Raw genomic sequence first — 12,613 nt, forward strand, 5'->3', positions numbered from 1 at the left:
AAACAAATTTCTCCTAATTGACTACAGGCTCAGAAACCACAAGGAAAACAACATGATGCACTTTGGCTTTCTAAATCTCATTATCTGAAGGGTCCTGATGCTCTGTTATGAATGCTTGGGGTTGGCTCACAAAGCTAGGAAGGGCCTTGCTGGCAGACCTATGGACCACCAAGTCATGCATTTCAAGGACAGAATGGACCATCATAACCATCTAGTCCGACCTCCTGCCATAGAAATGCCAGACCCCGGCATGGGTGCCAGAGCATGGCACACGTAGGCATTTTGGTTGGCATGTGTGCCCTGGTGCAGATGCTGGGGAAGGGACTGGGCTGCACTGCCACAACAAAGATCAGGCCCCCCGCAGCTCCCCTGACATCCACCCCTGGCATGCCAACATCTTGCAGGTCAAGGTTGTGGATGTTTTGGGCACTCTGCCCACAAACGTTGCTGACCCCTGCACCAGAGGATTTCACCCATTGGCTCCCACATCAGGGTGCAAGAATAATATGTATTTTAAGACAATAGTTTTGATTTGAGGAGGCCAAGGTGGGGAGTTACTGCAGTTCATGGTAAAGGGTTCCAGCAGTTAGTCAAGCTCTCTGTTAAAAATGAACATTTCATTTCTTGTCTGATCCTCTTTTAACTTCAGCTTCTGGCCATTGGGTGTTGTTTTGTCCTTGTTTGGTAAATTAAAAGCCCCACTAGTCTAATATCCTGCCGCTGATCATATCTGGCACTGGATGATTCAGATGAAAGCGTTAGCAATCACTAAATAAGCAGATTTGGGGTAATCTGTCTATGCTGAAATTTAACCCTAATCTTAAGTATCTGGAGATTAGTTTATGCTTCAGAGAGTGAGGTTTTATATCACTTGCAAAAAATGTTTTAGCATTAATGATCACAACTGGATTTTCTTGTTATCCATGTAGATCACAAACCCTTCTTTGAATTATGCTGAAGCCCTTGCCCCACTGTCATCCGGAGCCAGTGAGTGTCACAGTCTGCTTGCTCATTATATAAGAACGCGTTTCCCTTTTTGAGGTTTTGAATCAAACAATTTCAGATTAACTGAGCATTCCCTCCGTCTTGTGTTTTGAGACATGGAGAAGAGAAGCTTTTCTTCATTAATGTGTATGCTTTCATGGTGGCTTGGGGTCCTCTCCTTTCTGCAGTGAAAATCTGACCCTGCTCAATCTCTCTTTGTGTGGGAGTTCTTCCATACCCCTAACCATTCTTGTTGCTGGCCACTGAACTGCCTCACATTCTGCAACACCCTTGTAGAGATGGAGTGACTAGTCCTGCACAGTTGCTTTATGTGATGTATTTATTGTACTTTCTCTACTACTCTGCATTTCAGCCCTTAAGCATTCTAGTATCGTTTGCCTTTTGGCCAGAGCTGCCCACTGAGCAAAGTCTTCATGGGGCTGCCCATGCAGATGCCGGAGTCCAGCCCCTTTCCCATCAGAACCTTGTAAAGGGAACGAGCATGGAGAGAGAGCGGAGTCAACAGGGAGCAGCTTGCTTGGGGCCCTTTGCTCTGCACTATTTTTGGTTCACTGGCCCCACCTAGACAGCATGAAGATACTTACTTTCTGGTCAGGCCTCTGCCCCAGCATCTCAACTGCTTGGTACTTGAAACACCTGTAACTGGTTTGGGGAAAGGTGGTACTGAGAGGAGGAATTACTCCCTTTTTCAGAGACCTCCCAAAACAGAAGAGAGGGACTCAGTCATTCGAGTGAAATGAATGCTTCCCGGCTCCTGGGGAAGTATGTTGTAGGGGGGTTCTCCTCTCCAGGTCATGTTCAAAGACAGCTCTGTGTCCTGGTGGCACCCTGCTGCCCTCTGCTGGAAAATCTCCATTTTCACAGATTTCCCCTCAATCCAGATGCAGTAAGACCAGTCGGCCCCTCGGGCTCCCTGAAAACAGGCAGCACTCTATCTAATCCGCTGTGGCCCTTTGCACTGCCTGTTGGGGGTCTCAGTGCTTATCACCTTGCCTTTGCCAGGTGTGTGCTCAGCAAAGAGCCAGCTAGAATTCATCTATAATGAGTGGCTGTGCACTTCTGAGGATCAGGAAGATAAAGCTCCAGAACATCTGTAAGTGAATACACAAGGCAATATCTTTTCATATTGTCCTAGATGACAGGCATTCTTTGACACCGACTGCCTTCTGAGTACTGGGTACATTTCTGGTCTCCCGTGACCAAGATGAACAATTTAGGTCCAGAGAAGGGCTAAGAACGATCCCCTGTCTTATGAAGGGGAGATGAAAGGAGTTTGGCTTGTTTAATTTAGCAAAGGAAGGCTGAGATGGGGTATGGTTGCTCTATAAAGGCATCCCGTAGCTGAGTACCAGAGTGGGAGAAGAGCTCTTTGAACTGAAGGGCAACACTGGTCCAAGAACAAATTAAACCGCCATGAATAAGTTTAGTCTTGAGATGTGGTTTGTAACTGTTAACAACGATGTTCTGGAACAGCCTTCTCTTAGGAGTAATGCGGGCCAAAACCCCAGCCAGTTTAAGGTGCAGTGACATCAGCATGTGACAGAGTTATATATTTATATGGCTTGATTACCTGCAGTAGCAGGGGACTGGACTTGGTGAGCCTGCAGGTCCTTTCCATGCCTATGCCCCTATGTGCTTACTCATGAAGAATCCAGCTCTGTATTGTATGAAAGGGCTCAGCACCACACAACTGGAAGATACACTTTTTTGCAAGCATTAATATAACTATTGTGGAGAAACTGAAGCCCAGTGTAATGCTGACTTGGGGCTTGGAGCATGGAAATATATTCCAACTACAGTAGGTGGGGGTGGTTTCTCCTGTTCCTCACTAGCCAAGTAAGGGTTTGGGGACTTGCATGGGATTTAGGTGATTCGCAGATGGATTAGGTTGTCACAAAGCATATGTGAAGGTAAATACCTTGGTGGAGGCCCTTTGAGCACATCTACCTCCACTAAAGTGGAGATGCCCAAGGAACGTGAATAGCCTGGGAGCTGTGCATGGGGTAGAGCAGTTTCACGGTTAGTGTGCTAGAAGTGTACCTGGAAGCCACGTAAGTGCCTTTTGGAGGAGGGGCAGGATTTGGCTCTAAACATTATGGATCCAAGGTAGCTGGTCCTTTAAGGGAGTCCTGTGGCTAGGTTACCTGCCAGCTCATGTGAGCCAGCAGGCAACCAGGAAGCCAGACCTGCTTGGTAATATAAGGGCACCTGGGCTCAACTAAGGAAGGAGTTGAGGGGTAGTAAGGTTGTGTGAGCAGTGTTAGAAGGAAGATCTGGGCAGGAGCAAGCCTGAGCTTGTGGAAGGTTTGTGCTGGTTTGGTTAGCTCAGGCAGCAGCAGAACTTGATACCACATCAGGTAAGGCCCTGTTCCTGGTGTAATGCCTCTACAACCACAGAGTGCTTTGGGCATGCTGCTATACTGTATGCAAGTCACTAGGGATTGTGTGCAATAAGTGTAGGCAGAGCCTTGTGCTCCAAAACATGAGTCCCTTGAGCTAAAGGGAAATCACATGGCAATCTTGTGGCAGGGTCCCCAGTACCAATGGAGATGTTCTAATTATTGTTGCTAGAGCAGAGTGATGTGCATCAATACCAGTAGTAAGCAAGTGATTTGTGTTTGTTTGTGGTGTTTTGTTTTGTTTTTTTATTTAAACCCCCAGATGCATAAAGTGCTCCAGAGCACAATTCACTGCCAGGGATCTGGTCTGGAAGAGCTCACCATGCGATTTAAATGTTATATGACTGAGAGTAATAACTGCAGCGAAGAGAAAGGAATGAGGAAGGAGAGGCTTATAATAAACAAGATCACAAGTTTACTCAATTAAGGCATATGCACATCAAAATGGCTCTGCAAAACAAACTCACTTCCTCATTAAGGTAGTGCTGACTCAGAAAGAGGAGCATCGGCTTCCTAATTGCTGGCACCTCTGTCTGCAGCTCTTGGAGGAAAGACCCATGTCTGAGCATGGACTAAGCTCAGCCTTTCTTAGCATGTATGAGCTGCTGGACGCTCAGTCACCAGGTGACAGCTGCACTATAAGGAATCAGAACTCATGGTAGAGGTGATATTGTTTACCAGACCAACTGGATGTTTTCAAAAAAGTCTTTATTTGTAAGCTTTCAGGCACACTCACCCTTATTCAGGCATAGAATGCTAAAATTGTAAAATTTCTTCTAGGTGGAAAGCGAAATTTGTATTTCACAGGAGAGCTGAAGGTGGTGTAAGATCTCCTGGTTGGGAAAAGTTCACTTTGTGCAAATTAGGCTCAGATAGGTGACAGCACAGTCCATTTACCTCAAAGTTGTCTAATGGCAAGAAGGATGTTGAATTATTTTTTCTTCTGGCTATGATGCTCCATATTTTACAGGAGCATGGGTAGGTGGAAGGCTCTCCTGGGCAAGGAACTGCTCTTGTGTTGAGGCAGCTTGGTGCTCTGTGAACATGCAAATTTAATTTGAAACAAAAGGCAGAAGCAAGGGTGTTGGCTTTCAGGTTCCAGGATGTTTGAATTTAGCTTCCTTCTTCTAAAATTATGAAGCTTTCATTTAAAAAACAACTAATTTCAATGTCTACCACAGTTTTACGGACACAGGTTGTGGCCCTATTGGTCTACAGGCAAAAGGAATCCGGACTCAAGGTAGAGGTGATGTGTTTTGTTAGACCAACTATAAAGAACGTTCCCTGGGGTCTGCCTGTGTCAGAGACACTGATCAGAGGATGTGAGGTTTTCTTCTCCTGTACAGAACAGTGGCTTCAGGACAGATGCAGAGCAGTACAAAGGATGTTTTGTGAAACACCTGAAACAGGTGTTTAATTTCAAATTAAAAAAGAAGAAAAACCCAAAACAAACCCAAGGCCTTAAGTCTATGACGGCTTCTGCGGCTGGGCTCTGAGGTCAGTTGCTAATTATTCTGTAAACTGAAGCTGCTGCTGAAGCATCTCATTAAGTATCACTAGGGACATTACAAACTCAGTTGTATGAAAGAGATGGGCTTGCAAGCCAGAACAGGGCAGTCTGCATCGCAAGGACTCTGCTGGCAGATGCTATATCCTCAGAGAAGCCACTGGAGCATCTGTGCTTGACAGCTCTGCTGCAGCAGCAGCCTTGCCAATAGGATGCGCGATGGACCTGGTCAGTTGGTCAGTGTACTACTGGCAACCGGAGCAGGCCGAGCTGCCGGCAGAATGCACAGGCCTGGTTCTGTGCTGGCCAAAAGGGTTTTGCTGCCACAAGGGAACTGAATGTGTGCACATACTTGGGGTATTGTTTGTAGGACCTGAATCTTGTTCACCATTGCTCAAAGTTTGGTTGGTTGTTTTGGTTTTTTTTTTAAAGAAAATTTCTTAAAGCCCACACCTTTATAAACAGCAAAGGGAAAAATATTGCTAATTAGAAAGTAAAAATTGGGTCAAGTCTTTTAAGGAACCAAAGGTTCAGAGTTGTAAGGAGGCATTCTTGGAAAAAAAAGTGCACACGACTGAACAAGTCTTATGTGTGCTCTGCGTCCCAGGTGTTCCCCACTCTGTCACCGACACCGGCTGCAAGATGGTGATAGCCCTGGTAGTTCAAGTCACAGAACAAGTTCATATAAAAAGATGGGGGTGGTGTGTGGTCAGGGTCTATGTTTGCTGCCTCCAGAGTCTGGTCCAGTGTGAGGTTGGTTTTTCCTATTCTTGATCATTAATATCTTGCCATAACTGCACAAAGTCTAACTTGGTATTAGCAGGTATTAAAGAAAGGTTTCCTAGGAATTGTACACACTAACGCTTCTCAAGCTGTCGGGGTCTGGAGAAAGGAAAAAAAAACGCCTTCATCTGAACCAATTTTGACCAAATCCAGTAAAAACCCACTAGGGTAAATGACCCAATTAAAAGTTAAAGGAAAACACAAATGGGAAACATAGCACAGGGCGGTACCGGGGCCGGCTTGCAGCTGTCCGCGAGCACGGGGCGGGCGAGGGAGCCGCGAACCCTGCGCAAATGTCTGGGGGAAGCCCTGGAGGCTCGGGCGGCCCCGGGGAAAGCAAACACAGCCCGCTCCCGTAGGAGGACGTGGGGAGCAAGGGCGCACCGCGACCCCAGGGCAACGCCAGGTCGGGCAAGCCGGGGTAGGGCCCTGCCAGCATACCGGGCGACGAAGGACCGAGACCGGGTCGCCGCCGGGAGCTCTGCGGGCAAAAACCCGACAGGCTGCGCACTGTATGCTGGGGGCGCGCGCTAAACCCACGTGAGCCGCTTCGGACCCGCCCCCGCCGCTAACGCGGAAATGGGCGAAGCAGCGCGGCCGGAGCCCGCCGTGGGGCCGTGCCCGGAAGTGACGATTGGCGTGATGTTGACACGGGCTCCGCTTGGCCTCTGAATGGGTTCTGGCCGGAAGTGAGGGCATCGGCATCGGTGTGGCGGCTGCGCATGCTCAAAATATTCACGCATGCGCTGTGCTAGCAAGGAAGCTGGAAAATGGTGAGGGGCCGCTTCCGGCTCTACGCGTGAGCGGCAAGTAGCGAAGCCAACGGCAAGGCAGGACGAGCGGAAGTCCCGCCCTTGCTAGAGGGGGGGCGCATTGTTGTGGTGACGTCACGGCGGAGGATGCGGGCGCCCCATTGGAGCGGGCTCCGCCGCCGCGAGTTGCGCTGATAAAGGGCGCTGGGAGCCGGAGCCGGAGTGGCGGGGCCCATGGCCAGCACCAGCAGCCCTCTGGTGAGTGTGCTTCCCCGGCCCGGCAGGCAGCGGTGCTAGGCCTCGGCGCCGGGAAGGCGGGGGCCGGGCCAGGGCGCGCCTTCTGTGCCCGCTGCGCTCCTCCCCGCTCCGCGCGGGCCGGGCCCACACTGCTCGCTGGCGCCCGGAGGGGCCTGGTCGCGCCCCTGCCTCTCGTGACCTTTCCCCGGCCGGGCCCCCTCGAGCGCAGCGGCCGCCGTTGCCACGATACTCCCCCGCCCCGCGGAGAATAGTGAATAGACAGAATGGTGACACGTACCAGTACAGACTGGCCTGGCTACAGTACTACAGAGGGGGAGCTAGGGGTCCCTGGGGAATGCTGGCATGCAAGGCGGTGTGGGGCGATCCTCGCAGAGGGAACCAGGAGGGGGTTGTGCAGGTCCTGATCCTGGTCAGGTATAGGCAACCCTGTTTCACTCATTGGGCCTGTGGGACCAAAAAGTTAAGCACCTCTACAGTACACCATAAGCTGAATATGAGCCAGAAGTCTGCTCTTGTTGCAAAAGAGCCAGCACATTCTGGGTTGTGCTCCCAGAAGTGTCATTTGCACATTGAAGGGAAACAATTCTTCTGTCCTATTCAGCAGTGGTGAGGCCTCACCTGAGTTGTTGTCCAGGTTTGAGCCCCACACTTCAAGAAGGGTGTGCACAAATTGGAAAGAGTCTGGCTCAGAACAAAGATGATTAGAGACCTGGGGAGCATGACTCATGAGGAAGAAGGGCTGAAAGAGCTAGGGTTATTTAGTCTGAAGTGGGGGGAACTATTGATCAGTCTTCAAATACCTGAAAGGAAATTTTTAGTGTGTGTGCTGGTGGGCACTTATCTGTGACTGTAGGGGGCAGGACTGGTAGCAATGGCCTCAAGCTGCAGCAGAGGAAATGTAGGTTGAAGATAGGGAGGAACTTTCTGACAATGAAGGTAGTCAAGCACTGGAACAAGTTGCCTAGAGAAGTTGTGGAGTTTCTATCGTTGGAAGTTTTAAACAGTGGGTTGGACAGATGCTTGGCTGGGATGGTTCATCAGGGATGATCCTACCTTGAACAGGGGGTTGGACTAGATGACCTTATGACGTCCCTTCCAGCCCTACTATCCTGTGATCCTAATTGCTATGAACTGGGAAGGATGGGGAGAGGCAGGAGAGAGACTCAGTGTTGTATTTTTCCAGTGCCCTGCTGCTTCCTCAGCACAACCACAGGTAATCTGTTAGAGTGGCTCCTCTTTTGATGCTTTCAGCTGAGGGGCACAGTTGATGTTTTCTGCCAGAGGAAAGCTTATTATTTCTTTCTCTTTCTCTGTTCCCTCTGTTTAGGCAACCAGACTTGCAGTGTCAGAACACAGGTATAACTGATGGATCTGGGCATTTTTGCCAGCTAATCCTGGTGTAATTCTGGTTGTGTCAAATAAGGGAAGTCACTTTATTTAATTTAAAAAGTTCAGATGTGCCCCATATGAAAGATGTTATCAAAGCTTCTGTGACACAGAATTGTAGCATTTGTGGGAGATGTGGTTGTTTAGCAACAGGAACCCAAATATGTGAGGAAAATGGGGCAAATGCTTCCTTTGTAGAAGATAATAAATTTGTGTGGTGCAGAAATTATTAATGCTGTCATGTTTAAATTGGTCCTTATTAATCCCTTTGTTGTCAATACATTAGATCTCAGTATTATCAATAATTACCCCTTCCTAGTTAAAGTAAACAAACTAAAAATAAACCGTGTGTGTTTTACCGATAGTTTTGCTGGTATAGATTTCATAGACATTAGGGCTGGAAGGGACCTCGGAAGATCATCAAGTCTAGCCCCCCCGCCCAAAGGGCAGGAAGTCAGCTGGGGTCATAGGATCCCAGCAAGATAAGCATCCAATTTGCTCTTGAAGATTTTCAATGTAGGTGCTTGAACCACCTCCAATGGCAGGCTGTTCCAGATGTTGGGGCTCAGACAGTAAAGAAATTCTTCCTTATGTCCAGCCTGAAACAGCCTTGTAGTAGTTTATGACCATTCGACCTCGTCATCCTTTGGGGCGCTCTGGTGAACAAACATACCCCCAGATCCTGGTGGTCATGGTGGTCAGTTTTGCTTAGGGCTGTGTCACCTTTTGCAACAGTTCTTTAGCTACACAACAGCTTTTTTGAGCAGTTCGACCAACTTTTTCTGGGATAGTTTATTTTGCTTGGGGGACTGGTATAATATGTATTTGAGGGGGTGGGAAGCACTTTTTGCCAGAGTAAACTACATTTACACAAGGAGTGTTTGTTCCTATAGCTATACTGGCAGACTTCTAAGTTTCAATGTCATGGTTAGTTTCACTGAGAGCTATTGCAGGTATAAAACTTCTGGGCAGATGTTATTCTTCAAGTCTACAGTGTCTATTTTGGGCCCTCAATGCTGTCTTCCTCAATAGGCAGCTGTGTGTATATCACTGACCCAGCAGTCTTTATTAACTTTCTGATTGGTAAAAGATTTAGAGAAATGACCTCCACCTAGGTTCTGTATGAAAAACATAGTGAAATGATGGAGTCCTGGAGAGTTGTTATAGCGATAAGATGAATAATATAGACAACTACACAAATAAGTAAAGAATAATATGTACAAATGCTATACTTTTTATTCCTATTTAAAAGGCAGTAAAGCAGAGAACAGCTGGTTGAGAGAGTACCTTTCAACTAAACAATGCACCTGCTATGTGGAGGTGGATTATTTTTTTTTTTTAACCAAATGCTATTCTTGTTCAGATGAGTATATCGCATCTAATGTTAAGAGAGGTAATAATACTTTCACATAGCTTGTGTGACTCTCTACAGCTGGATTACTTGCATTTTTCTACTTCTGCCCTCCCCCCCAAGACCTGTAAGCTAGCTGTATAGGAGACATTAATAAACCATCCAAAGCAGGTCAACAGGAATAGAGATCATGCCTTACAAAGAGAGATTGAGTGAAATAGATAGCTGTGTACAGCTTGGGAAAGATGTTAGTTATTTAAGTACTTAAGGAGGTTTTAATAAATGGAGTGCTAAATTATTCAGAGTAATTAGAAGGGCCTGAAACTAGAAGTACAGATGTTCTGTTGAACTAGGAGAAAGTCTTAAAGGTGACTTGCAGCAGTACCAAAATAGGACTGATTTATAAGGTCTAAAATTTTAAGTCTGCTATTTTTTACTTGGATCTTTTCTGCTGTCTTTTCAGGAAGCTTTGTGGAAGATTATATAGCTAGTTCATGACATCAGAGGAACCTTTCAAGTGAGAACTGAATGAATGAGAAATTGTTTGTTTATGTCTTTATTTTAAATAGGCTAGTAAAAAGCTTTTACTGCTTTAACAGTTTCTTGTCCATTTCTAAATCCTCTGCATATGTTTGAACAATATCAGGGAATTCAAGCCTTTGATATTTAGAAAGGGAAAAAAAAAGCATTTTCAGAGGTGGCAAACTTATAGTCACTTTATATATAACAGTGCTTACAATAATGGCACCCCTCAGAAAATGCCAGCTCTTAGTTTTTCACTTACTTTTTGTCTACAGAAAAATAATAAAACTATTTTTTCTTTTGCAAAGAACTTGGAAAGACCACAAGCAGTCAAGAATCCATAGTGTTAAAAACATTCTATTTGAAATATCCAGGTTTATTTTATGAATCATATTTGTACTCCTAGCAGTGCTAACATTATATAGCACCCAGTGGCACCCCTGAAAGGATGTAAAGACATCCTGGTTATGAATCGCTAATGTGGTTGTGCCTTTTGCTGGATTTACAATTTTATTGTTGTAATTTCTTTTTAGATACCTCTTACCTAAGAAAACTTACCTGAAATTGAGATCCAGTTGTTTGTATACAAGTGGACTGAATGCAAATTTTCAGCATGTAATATAGAGAAGTGCTTGATCAGGAGGCCTGTATCAGCCTTAGTGGATCCCTGCCAAGAGTACAGTAAGCATCAAATGGCTTTGGTGTATGATTAAATGCCAAAGCAAAGTTGAGACTTGCTGGCTGGTTAAAAGACATAATAAATGTTACTTGGCTAAATAATAAATTCTTTATGGTGGGAACTAGCAAGGATTAAGTTATCATGTTCTTTTTAGAATACTGTATTACATTTGATAGGAAGTTTCTTAGTAGTTGTTCCTGTAAGAATGCAGTTGACAAAACTAATAATACAGCTACCACAGATTGTAGAAGATAGGGAGAATCTAGAAACAAACTGATCCAGTGAAACCCACCAGAGAACTAAGACGGATTCAGCTAGAGACTGAATGCAGGTGATTTGAGATGCCAGTCCCCTCCTCCATCAGATCGATTGTGTGTGCACATTTAAAACATAAAAGCTCGCACCCAGGCAACTTGAATATCGATTCTGGACTTGGCACATTTTGTATTACCTCTGACCATGCTAGGAAGCACTGCTTTGTAAACACAATCCACTTGGTTGGCTCCTGCTTTGCTGGCCCCAATGCTGAAAAACTGCGTGACGTAGCTGTTGTTTGACCCATGGTCAGCACTGCTGTCTTGAGCTTGCTTGTTGTTGCACCCAGCAGTAGTTAAACCGTAATGACAGCTACCGTTCTTGGCATTAGGTGAGGATGGGGGTGGGACCAAGTGATGGGGACCATGTTTTCATGGCAGTGTTTCCTAGCATGGCTGGAGGTGGTATTCTTTTGCTTAGTAGGTTAGAACGTAAGTACCTGCTATACAGATTCTCACAAATCTGTTCCTTGGCTTTAATCCTTACCTGAATTTGGAGTTGGAATCCTGGAAATTCACAGCAAGGAATAGCACATCTGTCTGTGCAGTAGTCCAGTTTAGAAATGTGCATTTGTACTAGCTAAAGTGTGAGAGTTTCTGAATGTGAATACTGTATCCTACATGATTACAGCATGAACAAAAACCCAATATTGCTGGTAAAACCCCTTAATTTTCTCCATCTGAGATTATTATTTTTTTAATGATTTAACAAATGTTTCCGAAGTCAGCAGCAGCGCAACTGGTAGGAAAGAGTGATTTTTGCTTTATTTGACAGTAAATACCGAAAAAGCTAACAAAGCTGACAGTCAATGGTGAATGTGATTATTATGGAAATGCTTGTTATGGTGCTGTAGCTGAGGTCAAGTAAGCTTTTTGTTCTTAAGACAAGAGTTGTATAAGAATGCATCGTTCTCCCAAGCTTGTCCACATTTTCTCACGTACAACATGCTCTGGAATAAGGCAGAATCAAGGGAAAAAACATATTTCCTTGTAATAAATAACTGAGTAGCAGCAGTTAGGAACAGAGTTTACTCATTGATCTGTTTGTTCCCTGTGGATTCTGTGCCGAATTACTTTCACTTTTGCTTGAACAGAAGAAACTGCTGTTACCATATCTCCTTGTTTATAATATGCACCCCAGTTTCCAGCAGCTGTTTTTAAGGTGCATCTTGTATGCAAGAAAAGACAGTGTACCCGTTATTTTTTCAATATAAAATGGATTTTCTAAGAATTTACCCATTTAATTTAAAGGTTTTATTTGTATTATTAAAATTAATTTAAAAACTGATCCTGAAGAAATTTAGTGCTTAGTGTTTTGTGTTTGTTTGTGGTTTGGGTTTTTTTTAGTCAACTGGATGTTTAAAGGCTTAAAAATAAGAAAGTAAACTGAAATGAAGATTCAGATTCTTGTGTAGAACAATAAATTACTTGGATGTCTGTGAGTGGATTTCATTTTGTAAATGCTTTCAGTACTTGTGTTTTCAAACATGCCTTCAGAGCCCCTGATTACTTTGAGCAGAATGGTATCTATGGGAAGGAGGTGCTTGAGTATTCATTACTATTGATGCCACTAAGGATTAAAGTATAATATCAGGGTATTAGTCACTTAATTAAGTTGATGTGGTCACTCTCAGTTTTATCTTGCTGTATATTTTTA

At 45.1% G+C, this 12,613-nt stretch overlaps 1 protein-coding gene across 1 annotated transcript in view; it reads left to right on the forward strand.

The window, feature by feature from the left end:
- The first annotated feature begins 6,564 nt into the window (after positions 1 to 6,564).
- The window catches only part of PDPK1 (3-phosphoinositide dependent protein kinase 1), a 46,796-nt gene continuing 40,747 nt past the window's right edge, over positions 6,565 to 12,613 (forward strand). The window contains exon 1 of the mRNA XM_090023635.1: positions 6,565 to 6,704. Within this exon, the coding sequence (XP_089879761.1) occupies positions 6,681 to 6,704 (24 nt within the window). The 5' untranslated portion in view covers positions 6,565 to 6,680. The remainder of the gene's footprint in view (positions 6,705 to 12,613) is intronic.

Source organism: Crocodylus siamensis, chromosome 12 (assembly GCF_052110815.1).
Source record: "Crocodylus siamensis isolate JL-2025a chromosome 12, ASM5211081v1, whole genome shotgun sequence".
Taxonomy (NCBI): Eukaryota; Metazoa; Chordata; order Crocodylia; family Crocodylidae; genus Crocodylus; species Crocodylus siamensis.